At 29.7% G+C, this 25,343-nt stretch overlaps 2 protein-coding genes across 2 annotated transcripts; one reads left to right on the top strand and one right to left on the bottom strand.

The window, feature by feature from the left end:
• Nucleotides 1-206: 206 nt before the first annotated feature.
• LOC101261958 (armadillo repeat-containing protein LFR) lies at nt 207-5,142 on the bottom strand. Its single transcript, XM_010328397.4, has 8 exons — nt 4,853-5,142; nt 2,780-2,949; nt 2,528-2,670; nt 2,159-2,391; nt 1,235-1,340; nt 1,014-1,152; nt 792-919; nt 207-711 (listed from the first exon to the last, which is right to left on the bottom strand). Exons 1-8 carry the CDS (start codon nt 5,049-5,051, stop codon nt 456-458), a joined length of 1,374 nt encoding a protein of 457 aa, XP_010326699.2. The 5' UTR covers nt 5,052-5,142; the 3' UTR covers nt 207-455.
• A 4,078-nt stretch (nt 5,143-9,220) lies between these two features.
• Nucleotides 9,221-14,023, top strand: GME2 (GDP-mannose 3',5'-epimerase). The gene is given in 7 exon segments (NM_001247660.2): nt 9,221-9,407; nt 10,547-10,957; nt 11,879-11,972; nt 12,058-12,187; nt 12,274-12,406; nt 13,022-13,229; nt 13,323-14,023. Coding segments are annotated over 6 exon segments (1,131 nt in total). The 5' UTR covers nt 9,221-9,407; nt 10,547; the 3' UTR covers nt 13,479-14,023.
• The last annotated feature ends 11,320 nt before the right edge of the window (nt 14,024-25,343 follow it).

Here is a 25,343-nt window from a genome sequence, read left to right as displayed (position 1 = left end):
AGTCACTTACAATTAATATATATACTGTGATAAAATATTCATATTAATTAACATTTCTTTACAAAGGTGCAAAATCCGAACAGAATAAGAATGAATTTATAAATAGTTGACTGTTTTATTAAAGTTGTAAATACGATCAATTTGATTATCCAACAGAGTTTCTTGATGCTTTGTTACTGGGTGTTCCCAGCACATATTTCTAATAATTGATCAATCATATGGTATATTCTCATCAATAAAGTAAGCAATATCCGATGTATAAGCAAACAGTGATTCAAAGTTGTAATAGCTTCGAATAAAATGAAGGCCAGAAATGGCAAACCTATATACTGCACTTCTGAGGTCAATTAAAAGTTAGGTTTACAACGAAAGCATAACTAAGCACAATTAAATCTATGTACAACAACATATTTCAGATGAATTATCACCAGACAAAGTACCTTGTGTGTTTGATGTTACATGCCCCAGATCCCCCGAGCTGATGCCATTTTGTTGCTTGGCCGTGATGTCAGTTCGTATAGTATCCTGGAAAATATGTCTGAGTATCTTGGGTCACCAAAAAGCATCTCCGCAAATGCATTTTCATGCATTAGCAGGAAGGGCTTGTTCTGTGGCTCTGATACAAGGTTTTCCAAAATCGTTGCTGCTTTCCTGCACACTTCTGGCACTGGATGTGGCATCTTAATCACCTTCAACAGTCTATCAATAGCCCTGAAGTTTAACATTGTGGATAAATCATTCAGAAAATAACTTGATAAAAAGTTGTGACTTGGTCAGGTTGCCTGTCTCACCATCGTTCACTAGCAAGCTTCAAACGGCAGTCCATATTTATTTCTGAAAGGTTATATAATGCACCAATAGCAGCTGCTTGAGCATCAATAGCCGGTTGGCTCATGATATCAACTAAACGTTTATTAATCTGCGAACCATAAATTTAAGTCAACAGGTTTTCTGAATATTCACAGAGTACATTTAGGAATTCTAGAATAGGGACTGTCAAAAACAAGATGAACCTGTGTTGCAGAAGCAAGTAAGAAAGGTTCATTATCAGGATTTATTAAAAGACGACCAGTTAATTCAGCAGCAGCACAATGCCAGGCCTTAACAGCAGATCCTAGCACTCCCATGAGGGCCTGGACTGCACGCTTTTCCCTGTATAACGATCAAGAAACTCAATTATAGTGTTGACATACAATAATATAAGAGAAACAACACCCACAAGTGATACTCTTACGTCATTTTGATATAAGAAGGTTTTGAAGAACTGAAGATCCGAAGATCTATCAATGGACCTATATTCACTATAGTCTCGAGAGCATTTGTGACAAGTTCTTCATCCTCTGTTAACATAAAAGAAAAAAGATGACAAAATGTATAAGATACGAGCTTAACAGAAAATTACAGAAACACATGTTCAGGCATAGAGATATGCCTTTTCAAACATACTCCAATTGCTTTTTCTCTGTTCAGAATAGGACCTATCTAATTTAATTTTCATATATCTTCTTTTTAAGGTGTTCTTTTAAAGACCAGGAAGCGCACTGGGATGCAGGGTGAATATAAACAAGTTTATCATTATTATGGAATAGGGAAAACCTAAGTCCAGAGATTAGGAACAAAAAAATATAGCGGGGCAGGTACACTAAACTCAGTGTGTTACACAATGGATAGGTCACTTATAATGTACTCCAACACCTTTCTTTAGACTTCACTAAGCTAGTGGAGAAACATTAAATTCAAGATTTGAATTGGAAGCATCAACCAGAAAAACACGAGTCATTCAATAGTTTTGTGAGGAGGAAAGGCTGAACAGATCTGAAAGCTATGTCGCAGTCCGGAAAATGTTCTGAAATATTCATATAGGTTTTCAATGGAAATACAACGCATAATTGAAGAAGCCGACATCAAGATAGACAAAATTAATATCTTATGACCATCAAGACTTAAGAAAAAGGGGTAGTAAATTTATTATGTGAGGGGACCATTTTCAATACAAATAATCACATCACAAATGCCAAGCTTGTAAGCACAACTATGCAACAGAGAAACCATATATATATCAATGTTATAACTTCCCAAAGGAAAGTGTCACATCACAGATGGCAAGCTTGTAAGCACAACATAGAGATCATAATATCAAACTAAACTTCTCTCCTACCTGTGACATAATCTGCCAGACATTGGAATAGAGTTTCCAAGCAATGTCTATGCTGGCCCATGATGACTTCATTATCTGGCATAAAAGAGAAGTTGCGAACAACGTTTGAAGCAGCAACAGCAAACTGCTGTTTTTCAATCCGCCCCTCCTCATCCAAATTAAATAGGCCATCTTCCTCAAAACACAAACCCGTGGGGCGAGACTTGGTAGAACTCTTCTGAACAGATGACTCTCTGTTGGCAGCTCCAGAACCAGGATTACAAACCATTACAGAGATCTCATGCAGTGGAAAAAAATAACGTAGAAAGATTTAAAGTAATAAAGGCATCAAAAAGAAAGAGGCGGAGTTTTGAAACTGCCAGGAATTACCTAGGATTGAGAACAGATTCATTCGAGTTCAATGCTTCATATTCAAGTCCAAATCCAGTAACGACTGAATTTGCACCCAAAAGCCGGACACGCGGTGCCTTTACAAGTACCCTTGGTAAGGCTATATCACGCCAATCATCTATCTGTTTAATAGAGATATTGTCATCAGCAGCATGATAACAAAATAAACAGTAAAGAACAAGCAGAAGTTACATGGGAATCATCTTGAGTGGTAGATATCAAGATACATACAATTTGAAGCAGAGCATCAAGCAATCCAGGAATTTTGGCAAGAGGAGTCGCATCCCTGCGGACTTCGTCTTTCTCCTTGAATGATAGCAGAGTGAGGGTATTTAATGCCCATGTCAGTTCCCTCTTTAATCCACTTTGAAGAGCTAGAACAATTCTTTTATTATTCTGTTCTGGTAAAGTTATAAAAAGAACATTTAGATAACCAAATAATGAGCATGCAAAGAATAAAGGGGCTGGCATCATCTATTTCTAAAGCCTTATCAGAAATCAATGTCTCTATTTTTTTCTCAATTCAACATGTAAGTCCACTTTTCAGTACGTATCCCCTTATATAAATTTTGTTCCCTTCAGACGAATTATATCTTTATTAGTTAGTTGAGATCAGAAACAATCTGGTCACTTGGCTTGGTTGACCATATAAAAAAAAATACCTCCCTGCCTACACATGCTAACCCTAGGCATAACTCTTTCATTTAGTTCAAGATCGAGCTGGCTAGTTCGGTGATCATAGAATCAAAGATCAGTAGACAATCCACTTTATCCAACTCCATAATTGAATCTACATGAGTACATAATGCATGCCATCAAATCATGTGCGTCAAGATTTTTAGATACCCTCTTACAAGTAAAACAAATTCTGCATTACATCTTCAGTCAAATAGGCTGTCATGGGAATTTGGCCTTCCATGTCTTCAATTTAACAGAATTTTATTAATACCCTATATTGTTTTGTAAATTAGAAGAAGTAACAGAAACTTTTTATTTCAGAAAACGAATATTAAGGGGGCAAACCAAATAAAAGAGAAGTCGTTAACAAGTTCAAAAAACTTCAATGGAGCAGTAAGTTTGTCTCTAGGTCACGCTGTACTCTAGGATTCAAGGAGGGAATAAAATTGTTGGAGACACAGTGATGAGATTCTTTCTGTCGTACTCGACTAGGGGGCTATCTAGATCACATCCCAGTCAAGAAGATGATCCTGTGAGTTGTTTCATAACATATGGCTTCAAAAAATTAGTCAGTAAACATCTGTGTCATGGCTTCTTTAGACCTTTGGCTAAAAAGGAAAAACTTACTCCGACTGTCAGCCGAAACTGACACTGCACCAATCCAGTCGGAATTGTGTCATCGCAACATCATCTTCAAAAGCAAAGATATAATACCTACTAATTACAATTAATTTGGTCCCAATATACATGATACACTTAATAAATTTGGGATGTCCCATAATGTTTGACATATTCCATTTAAATTACTTTCACAACTTTCAAGAATCCAAATTTCAAAGTTATGTGATAGTTTCTTTATCAAATTAATTGTCAGACATGACTCTAATATTTTCTTACTATAACATTAGTATAATATACAAGTCAAAATTCGTAAAACTTTCTGTCCAACCAAGTAATTTCATGTACAACTGGACAAAAGGAGTGTTTCACTCAAAAGGAGTTTAGAATTCATACACTACATCTTGTTCCTTGAATACTAAATCAGGCCCTGGCGTAATCAGCTCAGTTGAAATTGGCATGTTGTGTGCGTAATCAGCACTACATTTAGTTGTTTGAATACTAAATTGGCATGTCGTAATCAGCACTACATTTCGTTGTTTGATTTCTAAAACAGTATTAGTCTATTAGAGTCATAGCCATACCAATTCCTGGTTTACTTAATGTATGCTCCAAATGCCTAACACTGAGAGTGTGGGTTATTAGAATGCCCCACATTGGTTAGGTTGTTGTTCCTTACACAGTCTTTGGCACGACAGCTTTACAGATAAATTCCTTTCAAACAAAGTCACACCCTAAACCATATTATTTCAAATCCCCAAGTTTAATATGTCTACTTTGCTCTGTATTCTCAGTCTCCTCGTCACGAACTAAAATTGGAACATGAACAGTGCATAAAGGTTAATATGATGTATAATTCACAGCAAGTAAGATCAAAACTTTAACTTGTCTAACGAAGAGTTAAACCTGAAAAAAACATCAACATAGAAAGTTCACATAGCCGGATCGCTATGTGAAACGTATATACAGTTCATTATTTTATATTTACGAGCAAGATCTTGAACTAACCAGCGAAGGCGGAGTGAACTTGCAGGGAAGGGCCAAGGAGTGTTGACGGAGCTGCTGAATCAGCTGCTGCTGCAGCAGCTGCAGCGGCTGCAGAAGCAGCGTTACTATTTCCGCTTCCAAATGGCCGACCTCTTTTCGCCGGCGGTCCGACGGAGCCACCCGATGATCCGCTTAGCTTCGATTGCTCTCTTTTCTGCATTTCTTTCTCCTGTGTTGCTCCACTGCTCCGAAGATTTCGGGTTTCGGATCATAGTAAAACGATGGGCTCAGTATTTAAATTGACCCAATGTACAGCCCATTGATGTAAAGTGTATCAAATAAAAGGATGAATAGGGCAAAGGACATAAATCACATACTTTAAATGAAATTATTATTTTTTCCGTATAAGTTTATAATTATAGAAATTTCAAATTGATATGATAACATAAGTGTTGATATATCAATTTGATGTGTCAGATACATTAATTATTAAGTAAGATATATTACGTTATATACATGATACATTAATCTGATGTGCTGATACATTAATTTGATGCGCGAGATACATTAATATGATGCGCAAAAATGAGGCATTTTCGTGATTTGTAAAACTAATAAGGGATAATGTTAATAAGAAAACTTAAAGATGAGATTTCTATCATTTTTCCAAAAATATTATGTCTTAAGAAATTCATATATCGAATTTATGCTTAACACAATATAGGGCATTTGCCCTCGTTTTGTACATTGAGTTTTCTTTTATAGTTCTCTCATTTCGTTCGAGCTAAATTACATTTATTATAAAAAAAGATTTCTTCTATTAAAGCAAATAAAACTTATTTTCATGACCAACAACTGAAAGAGAAAATATTGATTATTGATTTGCACATAACTTGTGCCTATGAAATTTCTATGATTTAAGAAATTCGTATTACTGAACCTATGTTTCAAGACATAGGTTAGGTTTTTAAGGCGTAAGCTCATGGCGAATTTTTTCATGGAGAAATCATAGTTGTAATTACTTCCTCATTCCATACTCTTATGATCGAACAACAGTGGTTTACTATTGATTTTACATACGTTTTAAGAAACTACAAATAAAAGGGTAATTTACTATATCAAAGTATGAAAATATAATAGATCCAGCTCACTCAAGAATGGAACAATAGTGATCGTTCTAATCTTGGACGCAATACATTGAAATTCTGAAGCATCATAATTATAATTAATGATAAATATAAATTAAGAACTAAATATAAAACTATCAATTGATTTTATAAAATAAATAAGTGTGTCTGACATCCAAAATAATATATTAGTTGATAACTATTATTGAATAAAGTAAATTGAGAAATTTAAAATTACAATATATCATTAATGTGATCAATTTAATAAAATATATACTATTCTGACTTAAAAAATTAAAGAACATCAAATAATAATAATAATATGAAATAAAGGGGAGTTTGAGGTAGGATAGCCACCTACCCATAAGATCTACACTTGATTATAATTCTTTAATTTTTGTTTTATTTGGTCGCACGGAATAATGGAATCAAGATTTGATTCCTCCAATAATTGGAGACAATAAAGCAAGAACTATTATTCATTGTATTACTTATAAAAAAAATAACAATTCAAAAATGTGTTGGAATCGAGGGTTTGTTTAGTTAAGAAATAAGTTATTTCAAAATGAATTATTTCAGAATCGTAAGAAATGAAAATTGTATAATAATTTTGAAATAAGTTATTTCGCGATTTTATCTAATTAAATATGACTAAACTCATTCTAAAATTAATTTCAATAGTAATTATTTATTTTTCCTGTTATAAAATAAACCCTCGTAATTCTGATTTTAAATTAAGGTTTCGATATGCAAACTGAGACAAAAAGTTAAATGCATTACCTCTTAGGCTCATACTAACTGTCACAATTATTTTAAAATTTATTAATACTAAAAATATATTTTAGTACAATTTAGGGCTCATTTGATATGAGCGACAAAGGATAACCAATTTCAGGATTAATTTTATGATAAATATATTTCATACATATTTAATTATAAATCGCCGAATAGTTTGTTTCAAAATTGTTAGTGTTATTTTCATTTCACATTAAAAATAAGATAATTAATATTGAAGTGATTTATTTCATAATCAAATGAGTCCTTACAAACTTTCAAGAATTTAATTACTGAAAGTATTTAATTATTTATCCAATTTTTCTTTCACAATAAACTAGGAAAAGTCAAGTCAATATAATAATATATAATCCCAACACTAAAATATTATAATTAGGACATGTGATGTAATTGATTATATTTATTTTATTTGATCCACAACTCCCAAATCATATGATATATTACCCCTAATCGATATGGTGCATGGCAAATTAATATTTGTTTTATGCTAAGTGCAAATCTCTTAACTTTTTGTGTGGGGGTGGGGTGGGGGGGGGGGGCTGACAAATTGTTTTTTGTTTTATGTAAGTGAACTGTAACATTGCAAAAAAAAAAAAAAAAAACTTGTGAGGGAAGTAATTATTATTTTTTAATAAATAAATGAGTCAATACTGAATTAAGTTTAAATTAGATAATTATATCTAAAGTATGGTGGATATTTGATTTTTTGATTTGATTTTATCAAATTTCGATTTGAATTTATAGTTTTTAATTTTAGAAAAATTTGCCCCATATATCAAATTAAACTAATTCAGTTCGTTTAATTCGATGTTTTTAAATTAATTTTTTGATGTGAATGAATAAAAAGATGAGGATAAAATCAAAGTATAAGATATACTTAAAATTCAAAAGTACATTAATGAATGATGAGTATTGTCTTTGAAACACTTATTTGTCTAACTCAACGACTATATTTATCTTTGTCAAGAACATTGTGTCGTCAACAACTTCTCGATGAAAACAAGAAGAAGACGGGTTCCTTTACATAATTTACATTGATAAAAATATGTTTTGGTTTCCATTGAGAACTAATATTTGAAGTTAACTATTGGATTGCACATTTGTTGCTACTTTAATTTGTTCATGAATAATTTAATTGTTAGTTGACTTTTTATTTTAGTCAAGAGAATGCCCATATATATACCGAATCGAAGAACCGAATTCAAAGAACCAAATTAATTCGATTTGGTTTAGTTTTTCAATTTACTGGTGTTTATGTCTACCTTTACTAAGTAGTTCTCTTTTCCTTACTGAGTTAAATAAATATATTATGAGTTTATGAGTATTAAAGTCGTCAATATGAGCTTAACCTATAGAGCCGGCCCAATCCAATCCGTTATTAGGGTAGGGTTGTGATAGAATGTTTCAAAATCATTTAAAATTGAGGCTTATAAGTCGAACATGTAAGTCATTGACCCTTGAGGCTTGGGATCAGTCCATAGGACAAAACTATTTATTTAAGGGCAACTTACAAAAATCTCACTAGCGTATGATATATGTACTCAAAATTAGATATAATTTGTTCAAGACACACTCTAACCAAGTGGATTCACATGCATCTAGGATACATAGACAAGTCCCGCGTCCTCGCCTTCCTCCCATCTCACTCATGTATTTGGGATGTATCACAGTAGATACATGTATCTCGCACATCTAGCGTAGTACATATATGTTAATCACATTAGTTTTTTTGATACTATTATTGAAACAAATCATTGTTTGCCATATTTGATTGAAACTCTTTTCATTTTCTTGATATTATAGAACTTTAAGTTTGAAAATAAAAAAATAAAAATAGAAGGGCTAGCCTGCCCGAGGCCCTTCGAGGATTGGGTTGGGTTAGACATTTTTAGGCCCTTCCAAATGAAGGACCGGTCCACCATAGGCCATCAAATTCTTGGACTTGGATCGTGTGGGGCTGAACTAACCTTTTTCAGATCTAATAAGTATAATGAGATACGCTTCCAAAATCATAATTTACACGAAATCAAGATTCACCTTTAACTACTAAAAGGATTACCAACGGACTAAACTCAAATTTTTAAGGAAGTCGAGTGTGTATTTCTGAATATGATGCCCTAAAGCTATTATCAAATTTCATCTCAAATCAAGCTCTAGAATTACTATATTAATATGACATTATCAACTTACCAACTTTTTTTATTAGATTCTACACGACATGAATTCGAACCAATCTTATTAAATTTTGAATATCGAATAATTATACATATATTTTTTTAAAAAAATCTATTCATTGGGCAAATGATGCATTTTTCAAGGCCTAGAATTATTACAGAGTAGAGACCAATGAAAATGGATATTGTTGATGATTGTTCAAACCGACTCTATTTCTATGTTTTTTTAATTACAGATCAGACACAACCCTTTTCTGTTTCCATAAATTGTGGTCCACATAAATATATTGCCTGTATTTACTATTATAATCTTCAACCAAGAAACCCCTTCAACTTGGAAATTATTGAGTAGCTCTATAAAGATAGAGATCTATTACCAAAAAAAAACATCAAAAAAATAAATAAAAAGCATAGCCTCTTGGCCCTTATCATTTTTGAGTTTCTCCATCTTCGAGACCTTTAAAGTTCAAGTTTTTCAAGGTATTTTTCACTCTTCCTCTGTTTTTTTTTTTGTGTTAGAAGTTTTAATTTTGATTTGTTTTTTGTTTGAATCTTATGGGGTTTAAGTGGTCTTTAATGTGATTTGGTTGTTTATCACTTTTCTGGGGTTGCTTTTTTTCTTTTGGATTTTGAGGTTTTAGTACACTTTTTGCTACTGGGGTGGAAAAAGATTCAATCTTTATGGTCTATTTGGTGTTTCAATACTCTGTTTTGTCTAAGTTGGGTGTTTTAAGTGGATTTCTTGTGTTGTTTAGTGTTTAATTTGCGGAGGGGTTGAACTGAGATATACTTTCTAGTTCTGTTTATAGATTTTTCTGTTCTTTATGCAAGTATATCTTAACGCTGTGATATGAATAAGCTTTTTAAGTGAATCTTTTTTGTTTTCCTTGTTGAAAAAAGGGAATCTTTTTGTCTTATGGTGTACTTTGTGTGTTTTGTTTTAACTGGTTGAAATGGAGTGGTTCTACTAGTGTATCTTCCCTATTTGTGGGAGGTTCAAATTTGCACATGTAGTATTAGTAATAAATCGATTTTGTAAATAGTGCATTCATGTCGTTGTCGTTAGCAAATTGTCTCGTATTTATTAATTCAAATTCATGGAGCTCCAACGTGAATAGGGATGGACTCCATGTGTTAAAATTGTTCGAAAGAAAAGAGGTCTAAGTTACTCCTCAAGTTCCGTCTATGATTGAGGAATTCCATAAGGGGTCAAGGGCGATAATGAGACTTCTTTCTAACAAAGGTTCAACATTAGAACAAAGTATAACGTATGAAATTGAACAATTTCCTAGAGGATTGGGACAAATTTGACCCTTACCCTTTTCTAGATTCTTGTTTTAAATTGAATTTGTAGTGTAGTGAGATAAAAGTTCATTTTTGATATCTATATATGTGCTTTACACCTAAAGTTTATCCTTCAGCCATCTGGATGTATGTCTTAGACTTGTTTTTGTATTAACCACACGGAGATTCACTTCTTTGATGTTGTGCTGTAGTTTAGAAGTATTTTGATAATCCAGTGAGTTGTATTCTGTTATGTTCCTAGAATTTCGAGCTTTGCCTCTATTTGGCCTAGTATCCCTACCGTTTTCTTTCTGATGATGGTATTTTATGCACAGAATGGGAACTTCTGTTGAAACCACTTATGGAGAATACACATATGAAAACCTTGAGAGGGAGCCCTACTGGCCTTCAGAGAAGCTTCGGGTCTCTATTACAGGTGCTGGTGGATTTATTGCCTCACACATTGCGAGGCGTCTGAAGACTGAGGGGCATTACATTATTGCTTCCGACTGGAAGAAGAATGAGCACATGTCTGAGGACATGTTTTGTCATGAGTTCCATCTTGTTGATCTCAGGGTGATGGATAACTGTTTGAAAGTCACAAAAGGAGTTGATCATGTGTTCAATCTCGCTGCTGATATGGGAGGTATGGGCTTCATTCAGTCGAACCACTCGGTGATCATGTATAACAACACTATGATCAGCTTTAACATGATGGAGGCTTCAAGAATAAATAGTGTTAAGAGGTTAGCCAATCTCTCCTGCTTTGTTGGGGAGTTCTGTTTTGTGTTCAGTGTCATACTAGTGTTTTTATGCAAAAGGGCTATTGGTTTTTGTTTGGCATTTTTTGTATTTTTAAGATGAAAGGGTTATATGAACTTATGGATATTTCACTTGCAAAATTATGTATGGCTGACCCTTGTTTGCCATTTGTTCATTCTAAAACGATGAAGGACTTACCTTAGAAAGGTGGGAAACAATGTTGCCGTCTAAATTCAGTGCTTCAAAAGTCTACTTCGCATTGTGCTGCCCCAAGTGATCTGAGAGCAGAAGAAAACAATAATATTTATACACTTGCAAAAAGAAAAAAGTTGTTCATAATTCTGGGTGTAGGTTACTACTGCAATTTCCTTGTAGTTGGTTGAGTCTACTGATATCTATTTGTTATGCATGACCTCATGTGCATAAAAATGACAGTTGTTTCTATTTGTCGCACCCCTTTCCTTGTGTGGGTTCTATCACTTCCTTCTGATATTACTGCCAATTTTTGTACGTCCGTAAGCCTTTTTTAATATATAGTAAAACAAAGAAAAAATGATATAAATAGTTATCTAGGAGCATTACAATCTACAACCGTGGTCCTTTATGAAGCAAAGCAAGACTTTGGGGAGACATGATGTCATCCCGTGGTCTCAAGGTTTTGGGACTTGCGAGAATAGGTTGAAAAATCTGGCTGACAATCATAATTTTCTTTTTGCTGATTCCTCTAGCTTTCGATCTCTTAATATAATGTCTCAAGTATATTTATTGCATCATGAATGCCACCATTGGCCTCATTTCTTCCTTGTAGCTAATTCTGTTTTCCCGTAGTCACCCCCTTTGTTGAGTTGGAGTAGCTAAGAGATGGTACAGTTTGCAGAGATTGACCTTTCAAATGTTGGTTACAGGTTCTTTTATGCATCCAGTGCTTGCATCTACCCTGAATTTAAGCAATTGGAAACTAACGTGAGCTTAAAGGAGTCTGATGCTTGGCCTGCAGAGGTTTGTACCTTAAATCAATAAGCTTTGGCTCATTTTTGAATTTGACAATTTGCAGCGTTGATGACGGTTTATATTTTTATTTCAGCCTCAAGATGCTTATGGCTTAGAAAAGCTAGCAACAGAGGAGTTGTGTAAGCACTACAACAAGGACTTTGGAATTGAATGTCGCATTGGCCGTTTCCATAACATTTATGGCCCATTTGGAACATGGAAAGGTAATTCCACTCGAGCAAATTTCATGTTGTTACATTGTCATCGTTTTTATTTCATGATGTAATCAACCTTTTCTTTAAAACTATAGGCGGACGTGAGAAAGCACCAGCAGCTTTTTGTAGAAAAGCCCTCACTTCCACTGACAAATTCGAGATGTGGGGAGATGGAAAGCAAACTCGATCTTTCACCTTCATTGATGAGTGTGTTGAAGGTGTCCTGAGGTATGTGGAACTCTAAATAAGATTCCTGGACTGGAATTTTGATTGAGAATACTCTTGTCACTCAAATATTTATCTATATTGATTTGAGCATCCCATGACTCTATGCTTGGAGACACCTCCTTCCCTAGAAAAAACCTAGACAAAAAAGAAAAATGAACTAGATAAAAGGTTTTTTCAAGCAACGCACTTCTGATGGGAGGTATGTATATACAATATGAATGACCATCTACTGAATTGAATCCTCCAGAGTCTTGTAAACCAATTTGAATTTGTTGAGAAGAGAGGACAGGAAAGAATCTGAGAGTCTCCTTAGTTTGTATGTGAGCTTGTGTGGGGCTTGGTCCTGTGACACCTCCGAGATCATGGCAAAAAATGCAAAAGAGAGATTTAGGCATGGTTTTGATCAACAATCTCGGGTTTTAAAGTAAGAACTTATTCCGACTGACCTCCCCTTAACCCCCATGTCTCACCAGAAAGAAATTTAATAGGAAATAAAAAGGACCTTCAGAACATCGTTGGTCCTAATTGGTGATGGCTTATCACCTGGAACTAGTCAAGACTTTGTTTTGGAGATGCAGCACTTCCATTGCTCAAAACAAATTTATTCCTATTTAGGTTAACAAAATCCGACTTCAGAGAGCCTGTGAACATCGGAAGTGATGAGATGGTAAGCATGAATGAGATGGCAGAGATAGTCCTCAGCTTTGATGGCAAGAACCTTCCGATCCATCACATTCCAGGACCAGAGGGTGTGCGTGGTCGAAACTCTGACAACACTCTCATCAAGGAAAAGCTTGGCTGGGCTCCTAATATGAAGTTGAAGGTATCAACTTATAGATCATTTGATCATCCTTTTGGTGTTTGTTATTGTATTTTAGTGATGCACTTCTAATGTCTTGTCTTCCAAATGGTTTAGGATGGGTTGAGGATTACGTATTTCTGGATAAAGGAACAAATTGAGAAAGAGAAGGTGAAGGGTGCCGATGTGTCCACTTATGGATCATCCAAAGTTGTGGGAACACAAGCTCCAGTTGAATTAGGCTCCCTCCGTGCTGCCGATGGCAAAGAGTGAAGTATAGATGAAGCCAAGTGATTATCATTCGGTATGCACTATGGCCATCTGTTAGTTCCACCATGTTTTGTTCGCGTGGAATGTTTACTTATTATTGATATATCTATATATTACGCGCTAAAGCAGTCCTTTTTCCCCCACATCCCCTCATTGCACCTACCAAATAATACTCAAGAGATGTGGTAGTCCAGTAATGCTTGCATTTTGTGATTTCTTTTTGCTACCTCAATGCATTTGTGGTATTTTCTGAGTTTTGTATGAGACAATAGCCATTTGCTATCGATCTATCATTTTCTTGCTCCTCGACTCTGTAACATTACACTGTCTTTGCTGCAATACCAGTGTTCAATGTTCAAATCGCGATGACAACAAAATAACTACATTGGTAGAGCTACCTAGAAGTTGTAATAGTGGGAGGTAGTAGTAAGTATCTGATGAAATAGTTGAGGCGATCTAAACTCATTCATCTCTACTCGTGTATGCTTAGAGATATACCGTTGATACATTATATATACATATCAATATATTACATATACATATTGTCCTTTACTCCTTTTATTGAAAAAAAAATTCTGTTGTTGAATACACGTGACAAGAATTTTAGTCAAAGTGATCAAAAGACATAAGTTAAATGGTGATCCCCAAAAATAGGTATATAACACTTGGCTCCAAACTTTAGTTGGTTGATTAATCATTTATGTCAATTTATAAACCTACTTTTAAAGCTTGTACAAACAATTAAAGATACTAGACGTATGGATAACTATAACCATTTTGAGATGTGTATTAGTGATAAGTTGTTTTCCTATCCGCTATTTCTACCTAATTATGTTATAATCTCATTCTCAATATATGTTTTATTGTCCATGTATATCAATCTACTTCATTTTAGGATTCTATTTGCATAAAGTATACAATGAATGATATTTGCTCCTTTTAGACAAAAACAATTAGATAGTTTCTTGTTTTTTTATATAGAAAACCAAAAAACGGGCCAAAATTTTGGAGTTTGCATATAGTTTCTTGGTTAATTTTGTTTGAGGCAAGTGAATTATATTTAGGCGAATTTCACATCTGAATTAGAAAAGAAAATAGAGACCTTACAAAAAATAGTTCATAATTAAATATCGAGGCGTTTTTTTATGGATTAGATACAAATTTCTGCGCGTTTAAGCACGAAACAAACAATATTTGGATCAAGACCATTATAAATGGAATTAGAGCAGGATTATGCGATGTCCATAACATAGGGCATGCCTTTAAAGAAGGAATGTACATTATAACTAAGTCGAATCTCATATCGAAATGAAGAAGAAAGTTAGAGCTCTTATAAGAATAAGTTCATAATCAAGTGTCAAGGGCGTCTTTTGGATTAAAATTCAAAAAAATTACAAAAAAAACCTTTCGGATACATCCTTATCCATTCTCGAATACATTCCTCCCCTCTTTGATATATTCCTCGACCTCTCTCTCAAATACATTCCTCCTATTAAATAATACTATGTATCTAACAACCACGTAAAATATCCAACAACAGTGAAAAATCTAAAATTTTATAGTTAAAATAACTTTCGGGTTAAAACTTAATTAACCACAAATATATGAAATTTCTATAAGTTTTAATACAGACCTAAATTCAAAGCGGACAATACCTTAATAGCAAAAGATGAATGATGCCTTATTTGGTAAATTTACCATTGAAATGACTCAACTTGCCAACGTTAAAATCAAGAAATGCCACCAACAATATGTATTAAACATAAAAATTACAACTAACTCATTTATATAGCAAATGTTTTTCAATTGAAATCATAACTTGCAGAGACCAAATGTATGTGATATTCCATTTAAAAAATGACCAAATGGTAACAAAAACAAGTAAATTTATCTATTTAGCTACCTTGAAAAAGTGGTTGAAAATTCTATTGACTACAAAATCATTACCCTCTTTTGTACTTGTTTTCTCAACAACCCAACAAACATTTTTTTAAAAAAAAATCTTTCACTAATAAATTTCTCTAATAATTATTTTTTAACTTCTGGTCAAATTCAAACTTTAGTTTTATTATCTCTATTCCCCTACCTTTCCATGAATATTAGGTGTACAACCTATACTAAGGTTACATTTAAACAATTAAAGAATTATATAGTTTCATTTGTTGTATTATTACCCAATTGTATATAATTAACAATACAATGTAAGGAGTTCAGAAGTGTATTTGGATATGAAAATTGTAAAATTTGAAGAAAAATAAAGTAGTAACACCACATTAAAAATATCATCAGCAGCAATTAACATTCTTCGTATATGTCCCTAAAGTCTTTAGCGACATTGATTCTAATGACACTTAACTACGATAAAGATTTTAGCACTCTTTATTATAATATTTATGCCGCTAAAAGTTATTCTTGTCGTAAACCTATTCGACTGAACAATTGATAATGTTTTGTAAAAAGAATGGAGGAGGATATAATATGTAGGAGTATATACAATTGTGTCAAGTGGTATTTAAATGTTAGTTTTGTTAGAGTAATTAATCTTAAGAAAAATATAAGATTGTAAATAACCTAATCAAGTTGGTATATATTATTTTGCAGTTAGTGGATCATAGTCAAGTTTATTTGTTGATTAACTTAAACAGCAAGATTAATTACAAGTTTTTCAATATAATTTCCCACTTGCTCCTTTACTTGTGCTTGATTTTTGGCTAGGAAAATGGACTGCTGATGCAAGGTGATTTACAAAAAATGCAACTAAAGTTGATTTAATAATTTCAAAATATATATATAAAGTTGGATATTTAATTGATGAGCCAACTAAACAAATTACAAATCAATCAATTTGAATTATTATTAGTGAAAGGAACACTCAACAGTACTTTGCTTCTCTCATCTTTCCTTATCTTCTTGGATCTGCCAAATCTAGTACAAATTTAAGTACTAAATTTGCAACCAAATAGCATTAATTTAAATTTTTTTTCTCTAGATAGTTTTTAGTAGTACAATTTTAAGGGGAAATAGTACTACACTTGGAGTCTAATAAAAAAAAACAGTAATAATATATTCAACTTAGTCTTATAATTGAAATTTAGAGATTATAAATGCTATTTTTGATAAATTCTCGATTCAAAAAGAAAAGGTAAGGAGAAATCAGAAACAAGGTTATACATAATAATTACTAAGCACAATTTAGATGTAGTTATCCTTCTAATAATTGATAATTAACCTTGAACGATGTAGTTTATCGACTTACCAAGAAAAGATAGCTTTAAAAAAAAAAGTTCAACTAATCTAGTTTAAGTTAACTAAAGAGAAGTATTTGTCACTTTGAGCAACGTTATATCGAGTACATAAATGTATCTATCATAAAAATTTCATGTTGCGACTTACGTAACACTATATTTTTTTACTCCATTCCTTACATGGGATTTATGTAAGGTATCATATATTCCATTCTTCGAAAATTCGCCAGCTTTAAAAATTGTCAATTATCTTTTCAATCTTGAATTCATCAATCTGTTTTTTGTCATGGACGTCACAATAACATTGACTACAAATCCATCATAGTAATTAAGGATTTAATTGAATGAAAAAATTATTAATACGAAAGAAAAAACTATTCATTTTTCGTAACTATTCTTTTCCTATGAACTTATCAAATTAATCGACTCAGTAATTTTCGAATACAAAAATACATAACAATCAAAATAGAATTTGACACCCAACCAAGCATGTTGGATAATTTAGTACTGTATTGGAGAAATTTAAGTCTAATCCAAATTTAGCAAAAATAACATAATGATATAAATAAGTTAGGTTTAACTCCAATCCTAATACTAAAAGAACATTAATTATGATTTAAATATTAGGATAAACTTAACTCTAATAGGTAGAGTACTAATTTAAAAGACTTTTTTGACTTGTCGAACATGTAATTTCCCAACAAACCAGCTTCACCTCAAATTTCTATCTGAATTAAGAAAATAAAATTGATAGGACATGTATTTCTTAAATGCATAACTAATTATTAACTTAATTAATCTATGATTAGGTACATGTTTAATCTGAAATACATTTCCTTTTCTCTCTTATTATCCTTTTTTTGGATGGTTGAGAAAAAATAATCCTATTTGTGGGAGATAATTGGTAAACGAATTAAACCACTCATTATATTAATGTTTAAGTGTTTTATTATGTTATTTTTGCTAAAACAGTTTAAGTATGCTTTATTATGATGTTAGATATTATCCGCTTTAGACTTAACTTACGTATTTCTTCTCAAAAGATTTAAATATTCTTTTTCTTTGTACGAACTATTAATATGAAACTTTTTTCATATATAATTGAAATCTACTAGCTTCTCTTTTGTATAATTAGTGATAACCATTGTTGGATTAAAACAATTTCACATATTTATATTTTTAATATAATGAGATTTTGTTTTGTTTTTATAATAATCCACATATTGAACTAATAAAAAACATTTCTAAATAAATTCAGAAAAAAAATTATTTTTTATTTCTTTTTTTAAAAAAAAATAGGGAGTGGAGAAGTGGGGTTGGCAGTTGAAGAAAAAACTATATTTGTACTTTAATCTAAGGACCACATTATTTTTTAAAACACTGAAGACCCATTATCGTAACGGATAAATACAAAAAAGTTCTACTTTTTAAGTAGTAATTCGAAAAATAGAAATAATTTAGTTTTATTTTCATTTTATGAAAAAATTTAAAATATAAAATCACGTTCTCAATATATCATTTTGATCGATGTTAAAAAAAGTTATTTGTTATATGAAGTAAAAACTTATTCACAATGACTGAAAGTTTTACTGTACCTCTATCCTACTAATCTTTTTATTTTAATATATGATCATCTTTCATTATGTTCTCGATAATATGAAATTTTGTCATATAATATCTGCCTCTACTCATTTTAATATCTTTTACAATTAACCTCACGCACTTTTTCATTAACACGTTAAGTGTTAAGCACCTTCTCTTTACATATTTTTTTCTAAGAATACAAAGAAAAAAAATCTCCATGCTTTAATGTACTTCTCAAATTTAAAATATGACTTTTGAAAGTGAAAATTGAACTGGAAAAAAAAATGAGACTATAAATCAATTTTCAAATTTAAAATATAACTTTGAAATTTTATTTCAAATTTTAATAATTAAATATCAATTTTCAAATTACAAAATAAAAAAAAATAAAAATAATTGCTATGACACAAACAAGTCTTAAATTTAAATTTTCAAAACTGAAATATTGTAAAATATCAAACAGAGGAAATAGAGGGCGTCATTCAACTTATACAATGCTCTCTCTTTTGGGTACAATTTTGGAATACGAGCTTTCGGATTATTCTTTCGATTTATTTTTAATTATATTTTTAAAAAATTAATTCGATTAATTTTTAAAATAAAATTAAAATATATTAATTTTATTTTTTAAAATAAAATATTTAAATATTATACAAAAAATATTATAAATTATAATTTTTTACGTATTAATATAATAAAAAATAAATCATAAAATACTTACATTTGATACTTAAAAACTTATGATTAAAAATAGACGGAGAGAATATATTTTTACCCAAAACTAACGAATATTCCAAATTCAACACAGTATTTATAAGCCCAGTGTTTATGGATTTGACCCCACTTCATAGTACACATTCCATGTGCTTGTGACCATCCAAAATATCATGTCATATTTATTTATATTTTTTTAAAAAAATTATATAGATAATCGTTTAGAAAAGATCATTTAGATATTCAAATTATGATATAAAAATTAATTACTTATAATATGTCACTTTTTTATATCATATTTATTAGAATTATTAAGTTATAAAACATAAGATATGTTTCAGTCGAGATTGATATATATAAGTTATAACTATAGGAGATAACATAGTTTGTTTAATTAACTTAGTTATATAATAAACTCTTTTAGAGCACTCACTCTTTTTTCAAATTTCAATTGGAAGTGTCTAGATAGGTACACTTTATCACTTGCTCAAATACTTAATTCAAACAGATTGTAATTCGAGTATTTAAATGAAATTCACTAAATAACTTTAAGAACTAAACGATGTATTAAGCTAATACGCACACATAGAATTCCTTGATATCTTTTTTATGATTTCATGCTTATAATTTTTCGAAGATAAGTATAAAAGTTTCATGCCTTCAAAGATTCTATTCATAACTCATAACATTGATTGGTGAATTTAGAGCTCTAATATTACTTTATCAGGATTTAATAATTTGCTTAAGTCGCGATGATACTAAACCACAACTTGTTAGGCAAATTTGACGACTTTCAGAGTCTCATTTTCATACGCAAAATATTTTTTAATAAAGACAATTTAACATTTAAAATTATTATATTCACTAATGAACGTTAAAAAAATAACCTAATCAAATAAAATAATTCATAAGAACTTAAACCATTCTAGAAAAAATTTATTCGCACTAGGTGTTAAAAGACACCAAAACTCACATTTCAAGAAAACTTACATTTAGATATTATGGGTATTATTCATGTAATATGGTAATGCAAAACCTTCTTAATACTAATAATATATATAACTTTAAACTCAATAAGAAAAAATTAACATATCCCTTTGAAATAAATTTAATAACAAAGAAAATTCATCTTATTTTTCTTCTTTATTTTAAAAGAAAAAGGAAATCAAATATTAGATGAAACGTTAAAACTTTCCGTCCTTTGAAATAAATCTAATAATAAAGAAAAAATTTCTTATTTTTCTTCTTTATTATAAAAAAAATCAAATATTAGATGAAACGTTGAAATTTTTTCAAAAGCTCAATATGGTTTATTTTCCCTTGCTTGGCTCTTTGACAAAAAAAAAGTTCATTTCACCCTCTTTCATGAGGTATATACTCATCTGCATCGAGTGTTGATATTAATTTAATAATCATATTACACATATTTTTAAAAATATAACAATTACTAAATTAATTCAATATGTTTTCACCATAGACAAGACATTACAAATCTCAATTCCAATACAACAATTGAGGAAAAATGAAAAAATAAATAAAGTTAGATAAAGGAGAGTAGGTGGAGGGTTGCTTTCATAAAGCTATTATTATTATTGTCAAAGCTTTGGGCAATAGCTTTTTCTTATTTTGCTTTGTACAGATATCTGGACCCTACTGCCACTCATAATAATAATAATAAATAATAATAATAATAATAATAATATATAATAATATAAAAAATAACTACTACTATATTTTATAATAAAGAAAGTGACCCTACAAACTCCTCATCTCATCTAATTTTGGTTCTCTCAGTTTTTTTTTTAACTGTTATTGGACCCCATCTACTTTATTTATTTTATACAAATAAAATAAGATTAATAAAAAAATATTTATTAATATAGGGATATACACTACACAGAATGGATTATTGCCAAAAGCCCCCACCACAATCATTGTGTAGATATTTTAAAATAATAAATTTTAGAGAAATACTAATATTTTACTTTATAATATTAAAAGAGGATGAATTACTTTTATAATATAATCAGTAAAAATTTTACAATACGTAGATAAATTAATTTTCCCTTTATCTTATGAAACTAGTGATATTATTATTGATATATCCTTGATTCAGTAAAACATATTAAAATAGATTAAAAAAGAAAATACGATAATATTGAATAATACGATAATTAAAATAAAGACTAAATATAATATAATATTAATAAGATATTATATGTGTGATCAAATATGACAAGCATATTAGGTTTTTGCCAGAGTGGATTTAATCTAACACAATTGGTTGTCAGAAAATTAAGTGTTAAATATTTTAATTTAATAAACTTTATGTGCTAATCTGGAAAAGGAAAAAAAAAAAAGATGGTTAGTGCCTCCAAGCTGGGATCAATAAGAACACAAATTAATCTTTGCTAATGATTTCATTAAAAACATATTCATGGAATATGCCAAAAAAGTTTTAATTCATCATTTTATGTTTTAAAATTCTCTTAGTGCCTAGCCTATATATTTTTTAAAAATTGCATATGTTAAAAGTCTTGATTATTTAATATTTTTTTATCCTAACATTTATTGAAGTGATCCTGAATTTTTTATCGTAAAATTACATAATATATAAGCTAAATATATTATTACACGTGTGTATATAAACCGTTCAATATTTGAAATTCTGTTTCCGACACTATTATTTAAAATAGCCTTTTTTAAAAAACCATAAGAATGGTAAACTAGTTTATATATTGTTTGGTATTTACACTTGTCAATTCAATTTATTAAAACTTTGAAGCCTTTGAAAAAGAAAATCGAATAACTATTTACCATTTTTACAAGTTAATGATTTCTAGAAAAAGCCTTATCTAACAAAATAGTTTTCTAATAAATGTAATCTATAAACTTAAAATTCTAAACATTTTTTTAAAACAAAATTGCTATATTTTTAGTTGTTTGACTCAAATCTTGCCACGTAGACAGTTACAAAATTTCCACTTTGAATTTGTTGACCTACTTTGTTTTGATTTATTTTATTAATTTTCTTTTGTTACATTGACCCTTTAAAGTTTCTAACTAATCAAATTGGCAAAACTCAATTCAAAATTAAATAAGTTGATTATGAACAGAGATAAAGTTAAAATTTAAATTTAATAGATTCAACATTATCACTAAAATTTTTAGATTTTGAATTCAAGTTAATATATCTAACAAAGTTTTAATTGAGTATGTTTATGTGCATAAAAACATTTAGAATTGGGAATTTATAGATTTAATTTCAAAATTAAACTTTAGTCAATTTTCATATTTATATACACACATATACTGCACGTGTACGTTAAATCACACGAGTCACATAAATTTTTGTAACAAATTTCAATAGAAATATAATCAATATCCATATTGGTTATTCATATTATATTAATAAATACAATTTACACTGTATGAAAAATATGTAGATAAATTCGACATAGTTGAAATCGACTTTATTAACTCAATTGTATGAGATGCACTCTCTCCATTTCTATTTACTTGTCAAATCGCATTAAAAATTAGATAAATTTGATGTAACAATAATTTATCATTCAACGCATAAGAATTAAAACAAAATAAATCATACATATTATGATCATTACATAAGTTTGAAATAATTGATATTGACTATTTTAAATATCGTGAAAAATAAGTTGATAAATTTAATATACTTAAAATTGATTATTAAACTACGTGAAATATAAATTTTAAAAATTCATAAATGTGAAGTGCGGTCAAATAATTTACAATAATTAAAAATTACTTTGTTCAGCCGTATAAAAAATAATTTTTTATTAAGAAAATATTTAAGTAGTAATTTTTTTTAATAACGCAACCGTATGAGATATACTCACTCCATTTCTATTTACTTGTCAAATCGCGTGAGAAAGTAAAGTAGATAAATTTGATGTTATTAAAATTTACTATTCATAGTTAAAACGCAATAATTCATAAATTTATAATCACTAATCAAATTTGAAATAATTGAACTCAACTACTTCAAACCGCGTAAAAGTTAAAGTATATAAGCTCAATATAATTTAAATTGACTATCAATCACGTGATTGTTAAAATTCAAAAATTTCATAAACGTAAAATTCAAACAAATAAATTTGAAGTTACTAAAAATTATTAGGTAGACCGTATTAAAAATAAACTCAATAATATAGATATTTTATTAAATCAATACTAAACTAAATAAAAATTAATTAAATCAATCGTATGAAATATACTTCCTTTGTACCTAATTATTTATTAATTCACATTAAAAATAAAATAAGATAATTTAATAAATTATAAAATTTTATAATCATCAAATAAGTTTGAAGTAAGTGAAAACAATTACTTCAAATCACGTAAAAAGGTAAATTATATAAGATTGACATAATTGAAATTGATTATTCTATTATTTGAGCGATAAAATTTAAAATTTCACAAATATTAAATTCAGTCAAATTAATTAGGAGTTACGAAAAATTACTAAAATTACTTCAAATTGCGTAAAAAGGTAAATCAGATAAGGTCGACATAATTGAAATTGACTATTCTATTGTTTTAACGATAAAATCCATAATTCACAAATGTTAAATTCAATCAAATTTATTAGGAGTTACGAAAAATTTACTAAGTTTGAAATAATTGAAAATAATTAATTCAAATTGCGGAAAAAAGGTAAATCATATAAGTTCAACATAATTTAAATTGACTCTTCTATTGTTTGAGCGATAAAATTCAAAATTTCACAAACATTAAATTCAGTCAAATTAATTAAGAGTTACGAAAAATTACTAAGTTTGAAGTAATTGAAAATAATTACTTCAAACCGCGTAAAAAGGTAAATCAGATAAGGTCGACATAATTGAAATTGACTATTCTATTGTTTTAACGATAAAATCCATAATTCACAAATGTTAAATTCAATCAAATTTATTAGGAGTTACGAAAAATTTACTAAGTTTGAAATAATTGAAAATAATTAATTCAAATTGCGGAAAAAAGGTAAATCAGATAAGCTCGACATAACTGAAATTGACTCTTCTATTGTTTGAGCGATAAAATTCAAAATTTCACAAATATAAATTCAGTCAAATTAATTAGGAGTTACGAAAAATTACTAAGTTTGAAATAATTGAAAATAATTACTTCAAACCGCGTAACAAGGTAAATCAGATAAGGTCGACATAATTGAAATTGACTATTCTGTTGTTTTAGCGATAAAATCCAAAATTCACAAATGTTAAATTCAATCAAATTTATTAGGAGTTGCGAAAATTTATTACGTTTGAAATAATTAAAAATAATTACTTCAAATTGCGTAAAAAAAAATAAATCAGATAAACTCGACATAATTAAAATTGACTATTCTATTGTTAGAGCAATAAAATCCAAAATTTCACAAATGTTAAATTCAATCAAATTAATTTGGAGTTGTGAAAAATTACTTAACTCAACCGTATAACAAAATAAACTCAATAATTTTACTTAATAAATAATAACTTATTAATAATCAATAAACTTAATCGTGTGAAATATATTTAATATTATAAATTTCATATATTTAAATTTTTTTAAAAAAATTGAAAACTAATCCAACCCAAGCAATCGTGTGTCTGTGAGTGAGTTATAAAACCCAACAAACAGTCAAATAGTTGTGTAAATTCAAGAAAAGTATTCTTTGCTTGGGTGTTGAGACCTTTGAAATCACTCATTATTTTTATTTTTTTACCATTTCCCAATATATTTCAACCACGTGTTAAAGCTCACTAATTTTTGTAACTTTCACTTTTCTTTCTCCACTCCCAACTTGTCCCATCATTAAAGTAACAAAAAAAGCTCACACTGTTAGAAAGGAGATCAAGTTTGTTCACCCACACAAATCACACTTCTTCTATTAAACATAAAATAATATATATATTATCTAAAAACATAATTAAGTAAATTTACAAAAAAAAAATCATTTCATTTAGATCGGACTTGTTAAATTTCGCAAAAAGTCTCGTTTTGTTAAACTTTTAAATCAAAATAATTCCCAAAATATACATATAAATTACCTTTAATCTTACGATAATAAATTGGAACTACTAAAAGAGAATATCACGTTATTCTCACGGTGTTCAAGATAGCACGAGTTCCTTCCGTCGTACCCCTGCAGTTTCGTCTTCCCAAAAATTATTTTTCTCATATCAACAAAAATATGTAGAGTTATTATCTAATAAATAAAGCAGAAAATATATATTGTTCCCTTATTAGGAAACATATTGATATATGCATTTTAACCATTAAAAAAAAAAGAGTGAAAAGACTG

The sequence above is a fragment of the Solanum lycopersicum genome, chromosome 9 (assembly GCF_036512215.1).
Source record: "Solanum lycopersicum chromosome 9, SLM_r2.1".
Lineage (NCBI taxonomy): Eukaryota > Viridiplantae > Streptophyta > Magnoliopsida > Solanales > Solanaceae > Solanum > Solanum lycopersicum.
The sequence above is the reverse complement of the archived record's forward strand: the minus strand, read 5'-3'. Positions and strand labels throughout refer to the sequence as shown.